The sequence below is a fragment of the Pseudoliparis swirei genome, chromosome 1 (genome assembly GCF_029220125.1).
Source record: "Pseudoliparis swirei isolate HS2019 ecotype Mariana Trench chromosome 1, NWPU_hadal_v1, whole genome shotgun sequence".
Taxonomy (NCBI): Eukaryota; Metazoa; Chordata; class Actinopteri; order Perciformes; family Liparidae; genus Pseudoliparis; species Pseudoliparis swirei.
Genome location: NC_079388.1, coordinates 4,045,504 through 4,066,220, shown reverse-complemented (window position 1 = coordinate 4,066,220; position 20,717 = coordinate 4,045,504). Strand labels below are relative to the sequence as shown.

At 42.1% G+C, this 20,717-nt stretch overlaps 1 protein-coding gene across 1 annotated transcript; it reads right to left on the bottom strand.

The window, feature by feature from the left end:
* Positions 1–1,017: 1,017 nt before the first annotated feature.
* LOC130193534 (epiplakin-like) lies at positions 1,018–20,297 on the bottom strand. Its single transcript, XM_056414050.1, has 3 exons — positions 19,985–20,297; positions 13,969–14,070; positions 1,018–12,620 (listed from the first exon to the last, which is right to left on the bottom strand). The coding sequence occupies exon 3, from the start codon at positions 12,612–12,614 to the stop codon at positions 1,746–1,748; it is 10,869 nt and encodes a 3,622-aa protein (XP_056270025.1). The 5' UTR covers positions 12,615–12,620; positions 13,969–14,070; positions 19,985–20,297; the 3' UTR covers positions 1,018–1,745.
* Positions 20,298–20,717: the final 420 nt, after the last annotated feature.

Here is a 20,717-nt window from a genome sequence, read left to right as displayed (position 1 = left end):
AGCATTAAAAGCAGTTTATGGTAGGATTTGGGTATAAATAAATTATTTCATTTAAAATATGGATTTTTATTGAAAGATATTCATGTAATTTGCATGCAAAATAGGTCTACCCGAACCAGCGGACACAAAATTCAACCCGGCAACACTTCAAAAGTTGCCCAATGCCGCGGGAAAACCGCGGACCTGGCAACACTGCACCTTCCGTTGCAAGTGAAATGCCTTCCGTTTCAAGTGAAATGCCTTCCGTTTCAAGTGAAATTTTCATACGTGTGTATGAGAGCTTTTCATATCATGTGTGTGTGTGAGAGCTTTTCACTAGTATGTGTGAGAGATTTTCAGTTGTGTGTGTGAGCATATAGTTTTTCAGTAGTGTGTGTGAGAGCATTTCAGTAGTGTGTGTGAGAGCATTTCACTAGTATGTGTGAGAGCATTTCAGTAGTGTGTGTGAGAGCATTTCAGTAGTGTGTGTGAGAGCATTTCACTAGTGTGTGTGTGAGAGCATTTCACTAGTGTGTGTGAGAGCATTTCACTAGTGTGTGTGAGAGCATTTCACTAGTGTGTGTGAGAGCATTTCAGTAGTGTGTGTGAGAGCATTTCACTAGTGTGTGTGTGTGAGAGCATTTCAGTAGTGTGTGTGAGAGCATTTCAGTTGTGTGTGTGAGAGTGTATTCTGAATAATGTCCCTCACGGCCTCTCATAAAAACCCGACTGATTCATCCACGAGTTAAACTGATTTCTGCTCCTTATTTTCGCGGAGAAATTATTGTTTTAAAAACGGAAACAGTGTCAAACCGTACTGCCGCGGTTTAAAAAAAAAAAAAAAATGCGTTAATTGCGTTAAAATATTTTAGTGCGTTAACGCGGCCAAATTAATCGCATAGATTAACGCGTTAACGCTGACAGCCCTAAAAATAAGTATTACAAATCTAAAATGGTTGATACCGCAGTCACTGCCAAAATAGATCAGAATTAAGTCATTAAAGAAACTGAAATCAAGCAAACAAAGACCACACCATGTCCTGCATTTTATCATGTTTATTTAGATGTAAGAACACACTTTCTTTTCACGAAAGACATTTTACATTCATAACTATAAGCAGCTTAAAAGTTCCTATATGTAAAATGTGAGTGCTTCTTTTTAAATGATTGATTTCTGCAGTGTCTGGGAGGTTCTTAGCCCAATCATTCATAATGTGTCAAGGTTAAATACATTTTAGGATGTTAAAGAATTCCAATGGAAAAATATCTATATTGAACATGGTCATAGAAAAGTGTAACTAAATTACATTTGTCTAGACTAGCGTAGAATATGTTTCTATAATCCATTTCTAGCATTATTTAGCGCAGAATGTATGTATTTTTCTCTCAAGTCTGTTAATCAAAAGAAAAAGGGAGTACAATTATTTTGTGACTAAATAAAGCACAGTACACAATCTGATAATGCAGGCAACATACAAGAGTAAATGATTGTAGAAAGCTTTACTTCATCTGTGCAAGGGCAGTAAACTGAGGCCAGTGATGGGATCTGTGATCGACCTTTCAACCAGCTGAAGATAGGTGAGATTCTCTTCTGTTGAGGTCAAGGTTAGACCAAATCTGGTTCATTTGAACAACAAAGTTACCTGGTGTGTATTTCACCTGTACAGACACCCTGTGGTGATGGTAGTGTTAGTTATGCTGCTGTCCACCCATGTTTCTGGTGGTTGGCACATGACCATTGATGAAGATGAGCTAAACTCGGTTTGCTAATGAATGATCGTCAGGATGGTTTCCAAGAAGCTTTCGATTGTGATTGATCCAGACTTATACTGCTGCACAAGCGCTCTCCTCTTCTCCTCGGTGATGTATTTGGAGTAGAGCAGATCCCATAGAGTCATGGTTGTTCCTTGGTAATTCCCTTCTGCTCTGGTTGTTGTTGTAGATTTCAGAATTAGTTTGGTTGCCTCGTCAACAAAGAAATACAACTCGTCTTTCTTCGCAATGACCAGTAAGCTAAGGCCTGTGATGGGATCTGTGATACACCTCTCAACCAGTTGAAGATAAGTGAGATTCTCTTGTGTGTTGGGGTCAAAGAAGCCCTTTGTGTCGTCATCAGGGTCAGACAGAATCTCGTTCATCTCTTTGTCAAAGTATCCTCTTGTGTATGCCACCTGTACAGGTACCCTGTGACTGTACACTGGGTCAATTATGCCTCCAGTGGCAATTTGTGCTTCAAGGAGACGGATTCCATGAACTTTGACGATGAGATCTTTTTGCAAGGCCTGGAACAATGAGATTATGTCTCCAGTGTAGGGATCTTTGTATCCGGTAACTGCCCTTTCTGCTGAGAGCAGCTTGTTTTTCCACTCACTGCCAACGACTCCTTCAGCTACAGCTTCCTCTACAGAAAGTTTCTTGTTGTTCACTGGGTCGATGACAAAGCCAGTGGCAGCTTGAGCTTCTAGCAGAACCAGAGTGGTACCAGGAGTCAGCAGGCCTTTGATTTTGGCCTGGTAGATGCTGAGGGTCTCTTTGGAGGACTGCAGGTACACCCCTGCAATGCAGTTGGTCCCTTCAAGGTACTTACGCACCGATTCCATTTCACTTACTTCTGTCACTGTGACACTCCCAGAAGTAAGATTTTTGTAGAGATCTTCGTTGATGATTTTTGATTCGAGCAACTCGGCAGCAGTGACGTCCTTTCTGATTCCATGGAAGTGGTCAACATCATTTGTCTCTGTGACTGTAGTGGTGATAGTAGTTTTCAGTGTGCTGCTGTCCACCCTTCTTTCAGGTGGTTGGCACATGACCATTGATGAAGAAGAGCTAAACTCGGTTTGCTGCTCAATGATTGTCAGGATGGTTTCCAAGAAGCTTTCGATTGTGATTGATCCAGACTTATACTGCTGCACAAGCTCTATCCTCTTCTCCTCAGTGATGTATTTGGAGTAGAGCAGATCCCATAGAGTCATGGTTGTTCCTTGGTAATTCCCTTCTGCTCTGGTTGTTGTTGTAGATTTCAGAATTAGTTTGGTTGCCTCGTCAACAAAGAAATACAACTCGTCTTTCTTCGCAATGACCAGTAAGCTAAGGCCTGTGATGGGATCTGTGATACACCTCTCAACCAGTTGAAGATAAGTGAGATTCTCTTTTGTGTTGGGGTCAAAGAAGCCCTTTGTGTCATCATCAGGGTCAGACAGAATCTCGTTCATCTCTTTATCAAAGTATCCTCTTGTGTATGCCACCTGTACAGGTACCCTGTGACTGTACACTGGGTCAATTATGCCTCCAGTGGCAATTTGTGCTTCAAGGAGACGGATTCCATGAACTTTGACGATGAGATCTTTTTGCAAGGCCTGGAACAATGAGATTATGTCTCCAGTGTAGGGATCTTTGTATCCGGTAACTGCCCTTTCTGCTGAGAGCAGCTTGTTTTTCCACTCACTGCCAACCACTCCTTGAGCTACAGCTTCCTCTACAGAAAGTTTCTTGTTGTTCACTGGGTCGATGACAAATCCGGTGGCAGCTTGAGCTTCTAGCAGAACCAGAGTAGTACCAGGAGTCAGCAGGCCTTTGATTTTGGCCTGGTAGATGCTGAGGGTCTCTTTGGAGGACTGCAGGTACACCCCTGCAATGCAGTTGGTCCCTTCAAGGTACTTACGCACCGATTCCATTTCACTTACTTCTGTCACTGTGACACTCCCAGAAGTAAGATTTTTGTAGAGGTCTTCGTTGATGATTTTTGATTCGAGCAACTCGGCAGCAGTGACGTCCTTTCTGATTCCATGGAAGTGGTCAATGTCATTTGTCTCTGTGACTGTAGTGGTGATAGTAGTTTTCAGTGTGCTGCTGTCCACCCTTCTTTCAGGTGGTTGGCACATGACCATTGATGAAGAAGAGCTAAACTCGGTTTGCTGCTCAATAATTGTCAGGATGGTTTCCAAGAAGCTTTCGATTGTGATTGATCCAGACTTATACTGCTGCACAAGCTCTCTCCTCTTCTCCTCGGTGATGTATTTGGAGTAGAGCAGATCCCATAGAGTCATGGTTGTTCCTTGGTAATTCCCTTCTGCTCTGGTTGTTGTTGTAGATTTCAGAATTAGTTTGGTTGCCTCATCAACAAAGAAATACAACTCGTCTTTCTTCGCAATGACCAGTAAGCTAAGGCCTGTGATGGGATCTGTGATACACCTCTCAACCAGTTGAAGATAGGTGAGATTCTCTTGTGTGTTGGGGTCAAAGAAGCCCTTTGTGTCATCATCAGGGTCAGACAGAATCTCGTTCATCTCTTTGTCAAAGTATCCTCTTGTGTATGCCACCTGTACAGGTACCCTGTGACTGTACACTGGGTCAATTATGCCTCCAGTGGCAATTTGTGCTTCAAGGAGACGGATTCCATGAACTTTGACGATGAGATCTTTTTGCAAGGCCTGGAACAACGAGATTATGTCTCCAGTGTAGGGATCTTTGTATCCGGTAACTGCCCTTTCTGCTGAAAGCAGCTTCTTTTTCCACTCACTGCCAACCACTCCTTGGGCTACAGCTTCCTCGACAGAAAGTTTCTTGTTGTTCACTGGGTCGATGACAAAGCCGGTGGCAGCTTGAGCTTCTAGCAGAACCAGAGTGGTACCAGGAGTCAGCAGGCCTTTGCTTTTGGCCTGGTAGATGCTGAGGGTCTCTTTGGTAGACTGCAGGTACACCCCTGCAATGCAGTTGGTCCCTTCAAGGTACTTACGCACCGATTCCATTTCACTTACTTCTGTTACTGTGACACTCCCAGAAGTAAGATTTTTGTAGAGGTCTTCGTTGATGATTTTTGATTCGAGCAACTCTGCAGCAGTGACGTCCTTTCTGATTCCATGGAAGTGGTCAACTTCATGTGTCTCTGTGACTGTAGTGGTGACAGTAGTTTTCAGTGTGCTGCTGTCCACCCTTCTTTCAGGTGGTTGGCACATGACCATTGATGAAGAAGAGCTAAACTCGGTTTGCTGCTCAATGATTGTCAGGATGGTTTCCAAGAAGCTTTCGATTGTGATTGATCCAGACTTATACTGCTGCACAAGCTCTCTCCTCTTCTCCTCGGTGATGTATTTGGAGTAGAGCAGATCCCATAGAGTCATGGTTGTTCCTTGGTAATTCCCTTCTGCTTTGGTTGTTGTTGTAGATTTCAGAATTAGTTTGGTTGCCTCATCAACAAAGAAATACAACTCGTCTTTCTTCGCAATCACCAGTAAGCTAAGGCCTGTGATGGGATCTGTGATACACCTCTCAACCAGTTGAAGATAGGTGAGATTCTCTTGTGTGTTGGGGTCAAAGAAGCCCTTTGTGTCGTCATCAGGGTCAGACAGAATCTCGTTCATCTCTTTGTCAAAGTATCCTCTTGTGTATGCCACCTGTACAGGTACCCTGTGACTGTACACTGGGTCAATTATGCCTCCAGTGGCAATTTGTGCTTCAAGGAGACGGATTCCATGAACTTTGACGATGAGATCTTTTTGCAAGGCCTGGAACAATGAGATTATGTCTCCAGTGTAGGGATCTTTGTATCCGGTAACTGCCCTTTCTGCTGAAAGCAGCTTCTTTTTCCACTCACTGCCAACCACTCCTTGAGCTACAGCTTCCTCTACAGAAAGTTTCTTGTTGTTCACTGGGTCGATGACAAAGCCGGTGGCAGCTTGAGCTTCTAGCAGAACCAGAGTGGTACCAGGAGTCAGCAGGCCTTTGCTTTTGGCCTGGTAGATGCTGAGGGTCTCTTTGGTAGACTGCAGGTACACCCCTGCAATGCAGTTGGTCCCTTCAAGGTACTTACGCACCGATTCCATTTCACTTACTTCTGTTACTGTGACACTCCCAGAAGTAAGATTTTTGTAGAGGTCTTCGTTGATGATTTTTGATTCGAGCAACTCTGCAGCAGTGACGTCCTTTCTGATTCCATGGAAGTGGTCAACGTCATTTGTCTCTGTGACTGTAGTGGTGATAGTAGTTTTCAGTGTGCTGCTGTCCACCCTTCTTTCAGGTGGTTGGCACATGACCATTGATGAAGAAGAGCTAAACTCGGTTTGCTGCTCAATGATTGTCAGGATGGTTTCCAAGAAGCTTTCGATTGTGATTGATCCAGACTTATACTGCTGCACAAGCTCTCTCCTCTTCTCCTCGGTGATGTATTTGGAGTAGAGCAGATCCCATAGAGTCATGGTTGTTCCTTGGTAATTCCCTTCTGCTTTGGTTGTTGTTGTAGATTTCAGAATTAGTTTGGTTGCCTCATCAACAAAGAAATACAACTCGTCTTTCTTCGCAATCACCAGTAAGCTAAGGCCTGTGATGGGATCTGTGATACATCTCTCAACCAGTTGAAGATAGGTGAGATTCTCTTGTGTGTTGGGGTCAAAGAAGCCCTTTGTGTCGTCATCAGGGTCAGACAGAATCTCGTTCATCTCTTTGTCAAAGTATCCTCTTGTGTATGCCACCTGTACAGGTACCCTGTGACTGTACACTGGGTCAATTATGCCTCCAGTGGCAATTTGTGCTTCAAGGAGACGGATTCCATGAACTTTGACGATGAGATCTTTTTGCAAGGCCTGGAACAATGAGATTATGTCTCCAGTGTAGGGATCTTTGTATCCGGTAACTGCCCTTTCTGCTGAAAGCAGCTTCTTTTTCCACTCACTGCCAACCACTCCTTGAGCTACAGCTTCCTCTACAGAAAGTTTCTTGTTGTTCACTGGGTCGATGACAAATCCGGTGGCAGCTTGAGCTTCTAGTAGAACCAGAGTGGTACCAGGAGTCAGCAGGCCTTTGCTTTTGGCCTGGTAGATGCTGAGGGTCTCTTTTGTGGACTGCAGGTACACCCCTGCAATGCAGTTGGTCCCTTCAAGGTACTTACGCACCGATTCCATTTCACTTACTTCTGTCACTGTGACACTCCCAGAAGTAAGATTTTTGTAGAGGTCTTCGTTGATGATTTTTGATTCGAGCAATTCGGCAGCAGTGACGTCCTTTCTGATTCCATGGAAGTGGTCAACGTCATTTGTCTCTGTGACTGTAGTGGTGATAGTAGTTTTCAGTGTGCTGCTGTCCACCCTTCTTTCAGGTGGTTGGCACATGACCATTGATGAAGAAGAGCTAAACTCAGTTTGCTGCTCAATGATCGTCAGGATGGTTTCCAAGAAGCTTTCGATTGTGATTGATCCAGACTTATACTGCTGCACAAGCTCTATCCTCTTCTCCTCAGTGATGTATTTGGAGTAGAGCAGATCCCATAGAGACACTGTTGTTCCTTGGTATTTCCCTTCTGCTTCGGTTGTTGTTATAGATTTCAGAATTAATTTGGTTGCCTCATCAACAAAGAAATAAAACTCGCCTTTTTTAGTAATGGAAAGTAAATTGAGGCCTGTAGTTGGGTCTGCCACACACCTCTCAAGCAGTTGAAGATAGGTGAGGTTATCTTGTGTGTTTGGGTCAAAGAAGCCCTTTGTGTCGATATCAGGGTCAGACAGAATCTCGTTCATCTCTTCATCAAAGTATCCTCTTTGGTATGCCACCTGTACTGGCACTCGATGGCTGTGGATTGGATCAATTATGCCTCCAGTGGCAATTTGTGCTTCAAGGAGACGGATTCCATGATCTTTGACGATGAGATCTTTTTGCAAGGCCTGGAACAATGAGATTGTGTCTCCAGTGTAGGGATCTTTGTATCCTGTAACTGCCCTTTCTGCTGAAAGCAGCTTCTTTTTCCACTCACTGCCAACCACTCCTTGAGCTACAGCTTCCTCTACAGAAAATTTGGTATTGTTCACTGGGTCGATGATAAAACCAGTGGCAGCTTGGGCCTCCAGCAGCACAAGAGATGTGCCAGGGGTCAGCAGCCGTTTGGTTTTGGCTTTGTAGATGCTTATCACTTTCTTTGTTGACTCGACTCTGACACCTGCGATACAGTTTGTAGCACCAAGATACTTCTGAATCGATTCCATTGTGTTAACATTCTCTTCAGTTACTTCTCCTTGTATAATCTGTGTGAAAAGCTCCTTTGAGATAATTTTTGACTCATACAACTCACTGGCTGAGACCTGCTTTCTTAGTCCTTTGAACTTTCTTTGTTTGGATGATACCTCTGTAATGATGACAGTGAGTATTTCAATGATCTCCTCCATTTTCATTGTTCTTGTCTTGTATTGTTCTATAAGCTGTTCCCTTTTTTGTTTTGATATGTATTCAGAGACCAACACTTCCCATAATGTCACCTCTTTGTCTTTGAATTTCCCTGCATTCATGGCGATAGTTTTGTTTTTGAATGCAAGCTCGATTTGCTCATCTGTGTGAAATACAAGGGATTCGTCTTGATACAGGGGAAGGAGAAGAAGCCCTGTTTCAGGATCTTTCTCACATCGCTTTATCAGCTGAAGGTAAGAGAGGTTTTCTTTTGTGTTTGGGTCAAAGAATCCCTTTGCATCACGAGTGGGGTTCAACAGAGTTGTTCTGATTTCTTCATTCAGATGTCTCTTTCTAATTGCAACATGAATAGGAAGCCTGTGACTATGATTTGGGTCAACGATTCCTCCAGTAGCTATCTGTGTCTCAAGAAGGCGAATACCATCACTTCTTTGAATCAGCTCTGCATCCATGGCTTCAAACAGTGATATTGTTGCATCTGTGTATGGATCTTTATAGCCAGTGACAGCACGTTCTGCAATGAGAAGTTTCTCATATACATCTGGTCCAATTACTTTCTCTCTTGCTGCCTCGTCAACAGCATATAACTTGTTTTTGAGAGGATCAATGACCCATCCTGTTGCAGCCTGTGCTTCAAGCAGTACGAGTGCAAAGCCGGGTGTCAATAGATCTTCTTGTTTTGCTTCATATATGCTCATTACTTTCTGGGATGGATAAACCTTAATTCCAGCAATGCTCCCAGTTCCCCTCAGGTATCCTCTCACAGGTTCACTTTGGATTAGTGCCTCAAGAGTGAGCTTTCCTTCTTTCACCAGTTTGAATGTATTTGCATCAATGATCTCAGAATCCAGTAGTTGTTGTGCAGAGACAGGTTTTCTCAGGCCCATTATCATTTTGGGAGTTTCATTCTCCAGTTTTTCAATGGTGGAAATCACTATTGTGATTATGGTTTGTGTGGTTATCTTCCTCTTTCTGTATTTTTCAAAGAATTCAAGCTGCTGATCCTCAGTGAAGTACCCTGAGTGAATCAAGTTCCACAGAGAAACAGATTTTCCTGCAAAACGTCCAACTAATATGCTCACAGCTGTCTTTTCAAACTCTTCCGTTATCTCCGTGTTCGTGTAAATATGTTCCTTTATTCCCATAGCTGTTGGTTTTTCATTCAGTGGCAGAAGAAACAGTCCTGTCTCCTCATCTTTTACACATCTACCCAACATCTCCATGTATGTCAGATTGGCTTGTGTCTTGGGGTCAAAAAAGCCCTTGGTGTCTTCAGTTGGGTCTGATAGAGTCTGATAAAGTTCTGCATCAAAGTATCCTTTACTGTATGCAACCTCAAGGGGCAGATGAAGAGACTTTATAGGATCAATGATACCACCTGTAGCAATCTGGGCCTCAAGTAAACGAAGGGCATGCTGCTTGACAATTAGATCCTTTTGCAAGGCTTGGAAAAGTGAGATCTTTTGACCAGTGTATGGATCTCTGTAACCGGTGACAGCCCTCTCTGCAGACAAAAGCTTTTCATGCATCTGTGGACCAACCAGCTTCTCTTTGAGGGCTTGTTTCACAGTAAGTTTTTTGTTTTTCAGAGGATCAACAATGAACCCTGTGGCCGCTTGTGCTTCAAGGAGGCAGAGGGCAGTGCCAGGTGTGAGAATGCCAATTCTCTGTGCCTCGTAGATGCTTAACTTCTTATTGGAGGGTTGCAATATCACCCCAGCCACGCAACCTTTGCCTTGTAGGTAGGTTCTCACACTCTCCATTTTCATCAGATCTGCGCTTGTCACCTTTCCCTCGATCATGCTGTTGTATATTTTTTCGTCCACAATTTTAAGCTGGAAAAGATCCACAACAGATACCTCTCCTCTGAGACCAGCACAACTCAGCCCGGCTTGTCGTTTTAGCTCCTTGTTTTCAATCATCTCTATAATGGTGACAATGAGCTGCTCAATTGTGATTTTCCTTGACTTGAAGAGCTTAAAAAACTCCTGTCTTTTGTCCTCCGTCATATACTCTGAGTTGATGAGATCCCACAGTGTTGTGTGCTTGCCCTTGAACCGGCCATACTTAACAGTAACTGTTGTTGTTTTGAACGTTTCCGTAATTTTATCATCTATGTTGATTCTGCTGCTTTTGCTTTTGAGTGGTAAGAGACACATGCCTGTAGTGGGATCTCTAACACATCTGGCAATGAGCTGCAGGTATGTCAGGTTCTCCTGGGTGTTGGGATCAAAGAACCCTTTGGTGTCATCACTGGGATCACTCAGGATCTCATTCATTTCCTCATTGAAGTATCCCTTCTTGTAGGCCACGTGGACAGGAATGCGATGGCTGTTCACTGGGTCAATGATTCCACCAGTGGCAATTTGTGCCTCCAGAAGTCGAATTCCATGGTCTTTTAAGATCAGATCCTTTTGCATGGCTTGGAACAAAGAAATTATTTGGCCATCATATGGGTTTTTGTACCCAGTGACCGATTTCTCTGCTGAGCGCAACTTTTGACACATATCGGGCCCCACAATCTTTGCTTTGACAGCATCATCCACTGAAAACTTCCTGTTTCTAATAGGGTCAAGTATGAACCCTGTTGCTGCCTGTGCCTCCAGTAGAATCAGAGCAGTTCCTGGCATCAGCTTTCCTTTTTGTCTGGCCTGGTAGAGGGTCATGATGCGAGAATCAGGAAGCAGAATGCCGGCAATGCTGTCTTTCCCCTGTAGGTATACATTTACATTTTCATCTTCTATCACTTCCTTTACTGACATTTTTCCCTTTTTCAGATCGTCCATAACCTCCTGACTAATGATGTCTGCTTCCACAAGCTGTTTGGCTGTGACAGTTTCTCTGATGCCTTCAAAGATGACACTCGTTGTCTTCACGGACTTTTCTATCACTTCCAGAATGGTTGTGATAATCGTCTTGATATTGAGCTTCCCCTCTCTGTACTTCTGAATGATGTCTCGCCTCTGGCCTTCATCAAAGTACTCTGACATCAGGAGTTCCCACAGGGATACTGTCATTCCCATGTACTTTCCACATGTCACGGTCACCTTCTCCTTTTTGAAGGACATTTTAGTTTGGTAGTCAATGAAGTTGAAATTCAGCCTGTCTGACTTACCAAGGAGTGGGAGGAGGCACAGTCCCGTGATGGGATCAATAACACACCTTTGCATCAGCTGAAGATAAGTCAGATTATCTTCGGTGTTCGGGTCAAAGAAACCCTTTGTGTCGTCTCCTGAATCCTCTAGTATGGTGTTCATAGCTTGGTCAAAATAGCCTCTCTTAAAGGCTATTTCTGTCGGTAGCCTGTGACTGTTGATGGGGTCTATTATTCCACCTGTGGCAATTTGCGCCTCAAGTAGACGGATTCCATGTTCCTTAACTATGAGGTCTTTGGACAGTGCTTGAAACAGGGATATAGTTTGGCCTGAGTATGGGTCTTTGTATCCAGTTACTGCACGCTCAGCGGAACGCAGCTTTGCATGAAATTCAGGGCCAACGAGTTTGTTTTTGATGGCCTCATCCACAGTGAACTTTCTATTTTCTACAGGATCAACCATGTATCCAGTTGAGGCTTGTGCCTCCAGTAGAACTAGTGCTGTCCCGGGCATCAGCACGCCTTTCTTCATGGCATCATAAATGCTCATTCTCTGATTGGACGAGAGTACAGCAATGCCTGCGATACAGCCTTTGCCTTGCAGGTATTCTTTTACTGTTTCTATCAACATCACATCCTGTGTTGTGGTATTTCCCTTCTGTAGGTCATCAAAGGTTTTTTTGTCAATGATCTTTGATTCGAGCAGTTCAGTGGAGGAAATGCCTCTCCGCAGACCTTTGAACGTGATGCAAACAGGAAGGAGCAACAGGCCTGTGTCGGGCTCCAAAGTGCATTTCTCAAGGAGGGTTTGGTAGTTCAAATGTTCTTGTAAACTTGGGTTGTAGTACACTTTGAGCTCTGACATCTGGTTATTGAGTAAACCCTTTTCATAGAAGCCCTTTTGAATTGCAGATTCAACTGAAATATTTGACTTCTCAATCGGATCAAACAGGCCGTGTGTGGCGATCTGTGCTTCCAGCAGCCGCAATCCATAGTCTCTTGGTACTAAATCTTTTTGCACAGCTTGGTATAAAGATATCATTTGCTTGGTGTAGGGGTCTACATAGCCATTGACGGCTTTCGCGGCAGTGAGGAGTTTCTCTTTCATCTCCGGTCCAACTATTCCCTCCTTAACGGCTTCAGCAACTGAAAGTATTCGATTGTTGATTGGGTCTACGATGCCCAATGTGGCAGCTTGTGCTTCAAGCAGAGCTAAAGCTGTTCCTGGCTTAAGCAGACGCTTCTTCATGGCTTGGTATATGGTTATCTTCTCCTTTGTTTTCTCCATAAATATGCCAGCCACAGGTCCGTGGACCTCTGTGTGGCCATTTTGCTTAGATTTCTCTGTGTGGCCATTTTGCTTGGATTCCATCTTGTCCTATGTGTATAACACAAAGAACATACGCTTAAATCGGTTTCATAAGTTGAGACCTCTGCAACATTTTAAAGATATATTAGTGTCGTATTAGTGTTTGATAATATATTTTTACAGTGTTGGAATTATATGGCTAGGCTATATATTATGGGCATTTTTTGGAGGCTGTAATTTATGCTGCTGTTGAGTAGAGTTACACTGAGCTTGTGTATATAAAAGTAGACTATTTTCGAAGAAAAAAACATGAAATTCAACAGCACCTCTTACATTCACCATCAAGTATAATGGACACCTCTAAACAGTTTCAACAAAAAACGTATATACAACCTAAATGCAAGTAGGATTATTTGCATCCAAATTTGTGCAAATGTTTGTCCGATGCATATTATTTAGCATTTGCCAAGAGGTTTTGTAAAATGTATTTATTTTACATTTCTAGCTCTGTTTTTCCCACTTTTTGTTGACTAACGTTTAACTATATATCAAATCAAATGTTAGGATATTGGTCGCTCTTAAGATTACTGTGAAATCCCAGAAAAGCCACGGTGGGTATTCTTTTTATTACTTTAGCATTATGTTGTAGTTGGTTTGCCTCTTTTTATTCCTTCACACAGTGTTATGTTGAAGCTTTACATGGTTGACCCTGTTTATTTTTAATGATGCACTAAAGTAAACCCTTGTTTTATTGTAGTACTAATTTCTGATCCCCTCCATGTCTGCATATACTGGTTAAGACAAAGCTTGCCTGATTACACGCTTATATTGTTTAAGAATGAGCTTTTTGTTCTATCCGCTATTTATAGTTTTTAGAAAAAGTCATAATTTAAGAACAATATAAGGTTTAAATGCCTACATTACCTAACATATCTGTAAACCCTTCATAAATGACTGGAAACCGCAGCTAACTATAATTTATCATTTAAAAGCATTTGATACAATGGCTACGTTGGTTGTCTTATCATTATTCAAAGCTGCAGCTCACTTCTATAATATATATGCAAACACTTTATCACAGAATGCAAAAGTACGGGAATATGCAATATATGAAGGTCAAATATTTGTTTCCACTTTGAGCACATTAGGTTTCAAAATAATGACGTAATGCCTGTGCATAAAATTAAAAAAGGAAAAATAATTTGATCACATCCAACTTTAATCTGGTTTACATATATATATATATATATATATATATATATATATATATATATATATATATATATATATATATTTTTTTTTTAAACAAGATGTTAATGGTGTTAGAAGGCAATGATTTGTTGGTTCCTTTAAAGTCAGAGAAGTGAACTTGATGGTAGCCATAAGTTATTTGTTGTCTTCCAAACCTTTCAGTTACCGTATGAGTCTGTGGGCAGCTTCAGATCCTCTGGTGCTCCGTTTCTGTTCCGAAATCCAGGACAAAGACCTCCAGTATGTGAGCTGCTGTGGGGATGAATCTCTGTTTCCGTAGAGATAAGGCAAACACAAACACCACCTCCCATTAGCTGCAGCTGCATTCCAATTGAGACCTTTAGTCTACATACTTTACACATTCTAAGCACCTTATTACAATTCTTTTGAATGCATCTAAACATTTCATACATAATTTCTGCATATGGTGCACATAGATTTAAGGCAAAACATTGTAATCAATTGTCCTTTCTGCTCGTGCACCGATGAACTCGGCCGGTTCATGAACTTGTTTCACAAGCATCGTGTATTTGCTTTGGCGTTATGTGACAAATAGTTTCTAACGTGTGACGGCCAGCGGCCACGTGTTGACGCAACAGACACGGCCACAAACACGTTGCAGCTCTTTAGCCTTTCGACATGCTTTCCATTCTTAGTGTTCACCCTCCTTTCCCACTTTGCTTTTCATCTCCACCTCTTCCCGAGGGAGATATCTGTCTCTTTCGATGCAAAAGGCTCCTGAATGTTCTCCAGCTAGTTGCTAACTGTATCGGTACCCTGTGTAGTGCTGGGCTGGCAGTGTCCAGGGGTTTTCTGTTTCTAAATAACAACATTGATAGGTGCAGAACAAGATACAACACATGTACTTAAAGCTGCTATCGCACTATACGTGCAGCTGCAATGACTAAATTCCCCATTCGTCAAGTCAGTCAACACATCTGTGAGGTATAATCTAGAATACAGGTTACTACACCCCCAGTACAATTAAATGACCTCATACAAATACGTTGTGAGGAAAATACCCATCGGCCCGTTTCACACCTTCTGTTGAAAGATTAATAGTTGTATAACTCACTCTTGATGATCAGGGTGGGGAGGGGATCGCTGCCATGACGTTTTAATGCACACGTAAACAGGTTGAAGCCAGACCCGGCTCTATTCTTTACTTCATTAGTTTTCCTAATGTTGCTCACTGTGGGAATTGTGTGAGAAAAGCCCCATTTGTAGCTTCCCTGATGGAAATCACTCCTCAAGCCTCTTTGCACATCAGCCTGTGAGCAGCTTTGAGTGAAGAACGGGTTCCTCCTGTCATTTCTAATCTCAGTGGACTCAAGGTGGGTCCTGGTGTTTTACTGCATGCAATGCAACACCTGGAAGGTTTGCTGTGCTGCCGTTCCACCTTCATGTCATGACTAACCGAGGCCAGAGGTTTGGTTGTGTGCAGTGTTCCACCTCACAGCTGCTGTTTGAGACCGTCTCCCCTTTGTGAAGGTTTTTAAAGGTGCTCAACGTTTACTTTGCATTTATTGAGCTCATCATGCCGCCTGCGTGAAGGTCAGGAGTTGTTTAAATATTATGGCATTACTGTTTACTGTTCGCTTTAAGTAAGTCATCAAATTCACTCCCCAGTCCGGGAGGAGGGGGGGACAGTGAAGTACACTCAGTGTGACGGCTCTGCCACAACATCATAATAATAATAACTAGAATGGGCACTCGGTAGAGCGCATACCTTCGCATATCACAAGATTGGGCATTGAATTATGAACATTTTGGCATGAGTTGCATGCCAATTGGATAAAAATTGACTTTGGTAAAAAGAAGATGTTGACCTTTTCATGACCTTGACCTTTGACCCGATCGATCCCAAAATCTAATCAAATGGTCCCCGGATAATAACCAATCATCCCACCAAATTTCATGCGATTCGGTTTAAAACTTTTTTTGTTATGCGAGGAACACGCATACAAATAAATAAATAAATAAATACACGGCGATCAAAACATAACCTTCCGCATTTTCAATGCGAAGGTAATAATCATAATATCAAATTAATTTCAATTACATTTTTATTATTGTCGTGCAAGTTAAAGTTAAGCTGGACAGCATAATGTTGAGACGAAGATAATATAATTAAAGTTCTAAGCCCTCACAAATATTCCTAATGCTTAATAACAATAATTGTTCCACATTATTTATACGGTCTAATACTTAATAATCGCTCTTCACTAACTTACATCTGGATCATCGTTGTAATGCGCTGTAATCTTTATATAATGTATTATAATGTGATTATAAGTTGCTCTCAGTGGTAATTATTTGCTTCAAGTAAAGTTTTTATATTTATTTTATAAATCAATGCTAGATTAAAACAAAATGTATTTGTTTGGACAAACATTACAGAGTGAAATGTAATTCTCCATCATTCAGTCATATTGGAGCTCATTAGGACTCAGTTTGTTATGACCTGTTATTTACAGATGTAGGAAATAAACGGGTTTTCAGGTATTATCTATATTTTGAGTTCTGATCGTGAGTTGACGAAACAGTTGGGAAATGTAAATGTGATGTAGGTTTAATTCTATTTTTACTCACTTCACTTAAAGCAAACAATGACCTCCTACAGTGCCTCAAAACCAGCTGGTACTTTATTACATCTATACCGTGGAAATATCATCACACTGTGATGCGTTTTGAGATATTATAAGGTATAACAAGTATGTGAATTCTAATAAAATGAATCTGTGAGTGACCATAAATTATTAAGTATTATAATACTTGACTGATTATTATTATTATTATTATTATTATTATTATCATTATTATTATTCTATTTATTTAAAAGGGACCATGTACAGTTAAAACATAAATGTCACCGTTTGATGCACTGTACCAGATTGTAGCTTCAGCTAATTTGCATCTGTAGTCCCTTAACAGACCATAATAAACATAAACAATAACAAACATAAACCAACATAAAAACATCAACAAACAAAAACAAACATAAAAAAATAACAACCATAAAACAAGAACAAAACTAAAAAAATTAAAAACATAAAACTAGAACGGGCACTCGGTAGAGCGCATACCTTCGCATATCACAAGATTGGGCATTGAATTATGAACATTTTGGCATTAGTTGCATGCCAATTGGATATAAATGTATCGTGCTATGGTAAAAAAAAGATGTTGACCTTTCCATGACCTTGACCTTTGACCCGATTGATCCCAAAATCGAATCAAATGGTCCCCGGATAATAACCAATCATCCCACCAAATTTCATGCGATTCAAGAAGATTTTGACCTGTTCATGACCTTTGACCTTGAACTTTGACCCGATCCATCCCAAAATCTAATCAACTGGTCCCCGGATAATAATCAATCATCCCACTAAATTTCATGCGATTCGGTTCAATACTTTTTGAGTTTTGCGAATAACACGCATACAAATAAATAAATAAATACACGGCGATCAAAACATTACCTGCCGCATTTTCAATGCGAAGGTAACAAACAGTCCAGGATGAGAAACACTACAACAGTATTTGTGCTAAAAAGAACACAACATGCACACAATGCGACACAACGCACACACAACGCCGTGTGCAACCGTATACGTCTTTATGAAATGCTAATTGTCATAAAGCATTATGCATATGTTTGAGTAGTTGTCGTTATACCTATACAACCCCATAACCAGATTGTAGTATTAAATATGTATCATGAGTCAAACTGATTCTCCGTAACGTCGACGTGTCGAGCCTCGTTGTCTAAACACGGTTTCCAACCGTAACTTCCACCGAGCCAAGAATCTGTCAGAATGACAAGAAGGTTTTATTGTTTCCACTCAGCGGACCGACGGCCTCGTGTTCTAGAGAAATGTCTAACAACACACACTCAGATCTCTATCGTCACATTCCTGACTCGCTGAGATTATGTCGCTGTCATCGTGTGTCAACAGCTCCGAGGGAGAGGTCGGCCCGATCGGTGCCGCTGCTCGCCGTGCTGGTGCCCGAAGCAGAACTCCTTCATGATGCCCCCCCTGAGATAGGAAAGGGCACCCACGGCGAGGGGGGGGGGTTGGGGCCATCGTAACTTTTTTTGAGCAATTAAATATATCTCTTGTTCTGCCTGTTTTGTGATATACACAGGCACGTGCACAGACATTTTGGGGGGCAGGTGCTCAAACCAAAAAAAAAGGGCACCCATCGCCAAAATGATTTTTCCAAATTAAGGAGTTGGTTGCTTGCAACACTTGAAACACATTTTGTCGTGAGAAGACATGTTTTCTATTAACAATTACAATTTATTTTCATTTACAAAATAATAGGAGCCAAAAATGCCATATCATAAACAACGTACTAACCTCGACCGTTCGGTCATGCCGGGAAATATCAAACTTCTGTAAAAACGTTATAAGGCCTCAATCTGATATTAGTTAGTAAGAAGATATTACAAGTGTTGTTTTTTCTTGCGTTTACTCTTTTCACCCTCTGCAATTACTCATACAAGATTGATCTTTGTAAAACTGGAACAGACAAAACAAAGAGAAACATACCACATAAAACAATGTGGCACATGGATAGCATGACACCGAGAGCTATTGTTAGCATAGTTTAGCTGCTCTGTTCTAGCTGTGAATTATTGTGACATTTATCAAATGAATTAATAAATTCAACATACTATCGAAATTGTCTAAATGGCATTTATAAAACAGATCTCTCTCTCTCTCTCTCTCTCTCTCTCTCTCTCTCTCTCTCTCTCTCTCTCTCTCTCTAACATGACGTCAGTAAACAGCTGGACTAGGCTTTGAAATCACGGATTTCGGGAATTTGTGTTTGTTTATTTTTTTTAGGAAACGACGGACCAGTTGTGACGTAATATTTTCAGTTGTGGTTAATTTATCACCAAACAACGTCAGGGGACAAACACCGTCATGACTCATGACCTGTGTGTCTGATGCTGCGGGTCAGAGGAGAAGGAGGTGCAGCCGTTTGGTGGCGCGAGGAGCACTGCGCGGAGGAGGAAGTGGAGGAGGAGGAGGAGGGGCGCGGCGAGGGGGGGGGCTCGTGAGCGCCGCGGAGCATGTCGGGGCGAAATTCTCACAAGAACTCCAATAAATGCCCAGACAGATATCCAAACACATTTGGGAGGACTTGATGACAGAGACTATTTTTTATTCTTAAATACTTATTAATGAAGACAAAAAGTGGGCTCCAGCAAAAAGGGCACTTTTCTCATCCAGGGCAAAAGGGCTGGTGCTTGAGCACCACTAGGGCTCTATCTGTGCACGTGCCTGGATATACATACCTAAAAGATGCCTAATATTTACGTCACATTGAAACTGCGGAAGGTTATGTTTTGATCGGCGTGTATTTATTTATTTATTTGTATGCGTGTTACTCGCATAACTCAAAAAGAATTAAACCGAATCGCATGAAATTTGGTGGGATGATTGGTTATAACCGGGGACCATTTGATTAGATTTTGGGATCGATCGGATTAAAGGTCAAGGTCAAGGTCAAGGTCATGAAAAGGTCAAAATCTACTTTTTACCATTCTTATCCAATTGGCATGCAACTAATGCCAACATGTTCATAATTCAATGCCCAATCTTGTGATATGCGAAGGTATGCGCTCTACCCAGAGCCCGTTCTAGTTCTATACTGAAATAATATCGGCATTATAATTATTATAACTATGATGATTTTTTTAGTTGCCTATTTTTTGGTGCCCCCTCAGGACTGGGTGCCCTACGCACAGCGCATAGTGCGCGTCATGGGAGCGGCGGCGCTGGGCACAATGTTCAAATCAGTTTATTTGTTATAGCCCAATACCACACATTTGCCCTCAGGGCTTTACAACCTGCACATGTGTTGAGTCTTGTTAGAATCCTTCATGTGGAAAGCAAACATGCTCAGAGATAATCAGTGAGGAATGTTTGCTTTCCCCTTTTATCAGAAGGGAGTTGGCTGACAGTGCAGCAAACGCAATACATCATTTCTTCACTTTTTATCAACTCCCTCGGTCATGAGAGCACCGAGCTGCAGCTGGAACGGGACTTCGACTTTGGATTAAACGTGACCTTTAACCGAAAGGATTCAGCTTTTCATTGGAACTTTTAAAAAAAAGAAAAAAGAAATGATTGAATTTTTCAAATCACCGATCTTGAAATAGTATTTACCTGATGTTTGAAGAAAAGGTCCAACCCCGGTTAGCCGTCGGTGTCGGCCGATGTATGAAGCGTTGGGGACCTTGATGAGCTCCCAGCGTCTCAGCCCCGGTGCTCTGAGCTCAGCGGTCAGATATACAGCCGATCCAGCTGTTAAGCCCCGCCCCCTCCCAACGAACAACCTCCTGTCCTCTGCGAGGGAGTGCTTTGCACACTGAGCTCAGGATGCCAGAAATTCCTGCGGACTTCCTAAAAGGTCGGCCATTGTGCGGTTGGACAATAACAAGCGAGCAACTTAATCCTCTCTTACTGTGCTCCAGGTGTGCAGAGCAACCGACAACCACGTCACCGAAGCTCAGACAATGAGCTGTAACTCGTGTCCAATGTACGTCTCACAGATGGCTCTGGGTCGAACACAGGGGTCGAGGCCCTCTTTATCTTGTATTGATGGGCGGTCAGTTATTTCTCTTTTACACGCTGTAAGTAAGAAGCGACGTAGATGATTATCTTCCTTATCTCACCGGACAGATTGTGACAAGCCGGATGCCTCGGTGATTACAGCGGGCTTTGTCTGTGTGTACGTGCCTCCCTCAGGTTTGGCAGGTTCTCCACTGTGAACTAGCAGATACACGACTGTGTGTGTGTGTGTGTGTGTGTGTGTGGGTGTGTGTGCGTGTGTGTGTGTGTGACACCCTTCACTGGAACCATTTTTGATTAGTTGCATAAACCAGATGGTGAGACATTA

What these genes read in the sequence shown, in the direction of transcription:
- LOC130193534 (XM_056414050.1), bottom strand. Translation starts at nt 12,614, where the DNA reads ATGGAATCCAAGCAAAATGGCCACACAGAGAAATCTAAGCAAAATGGC.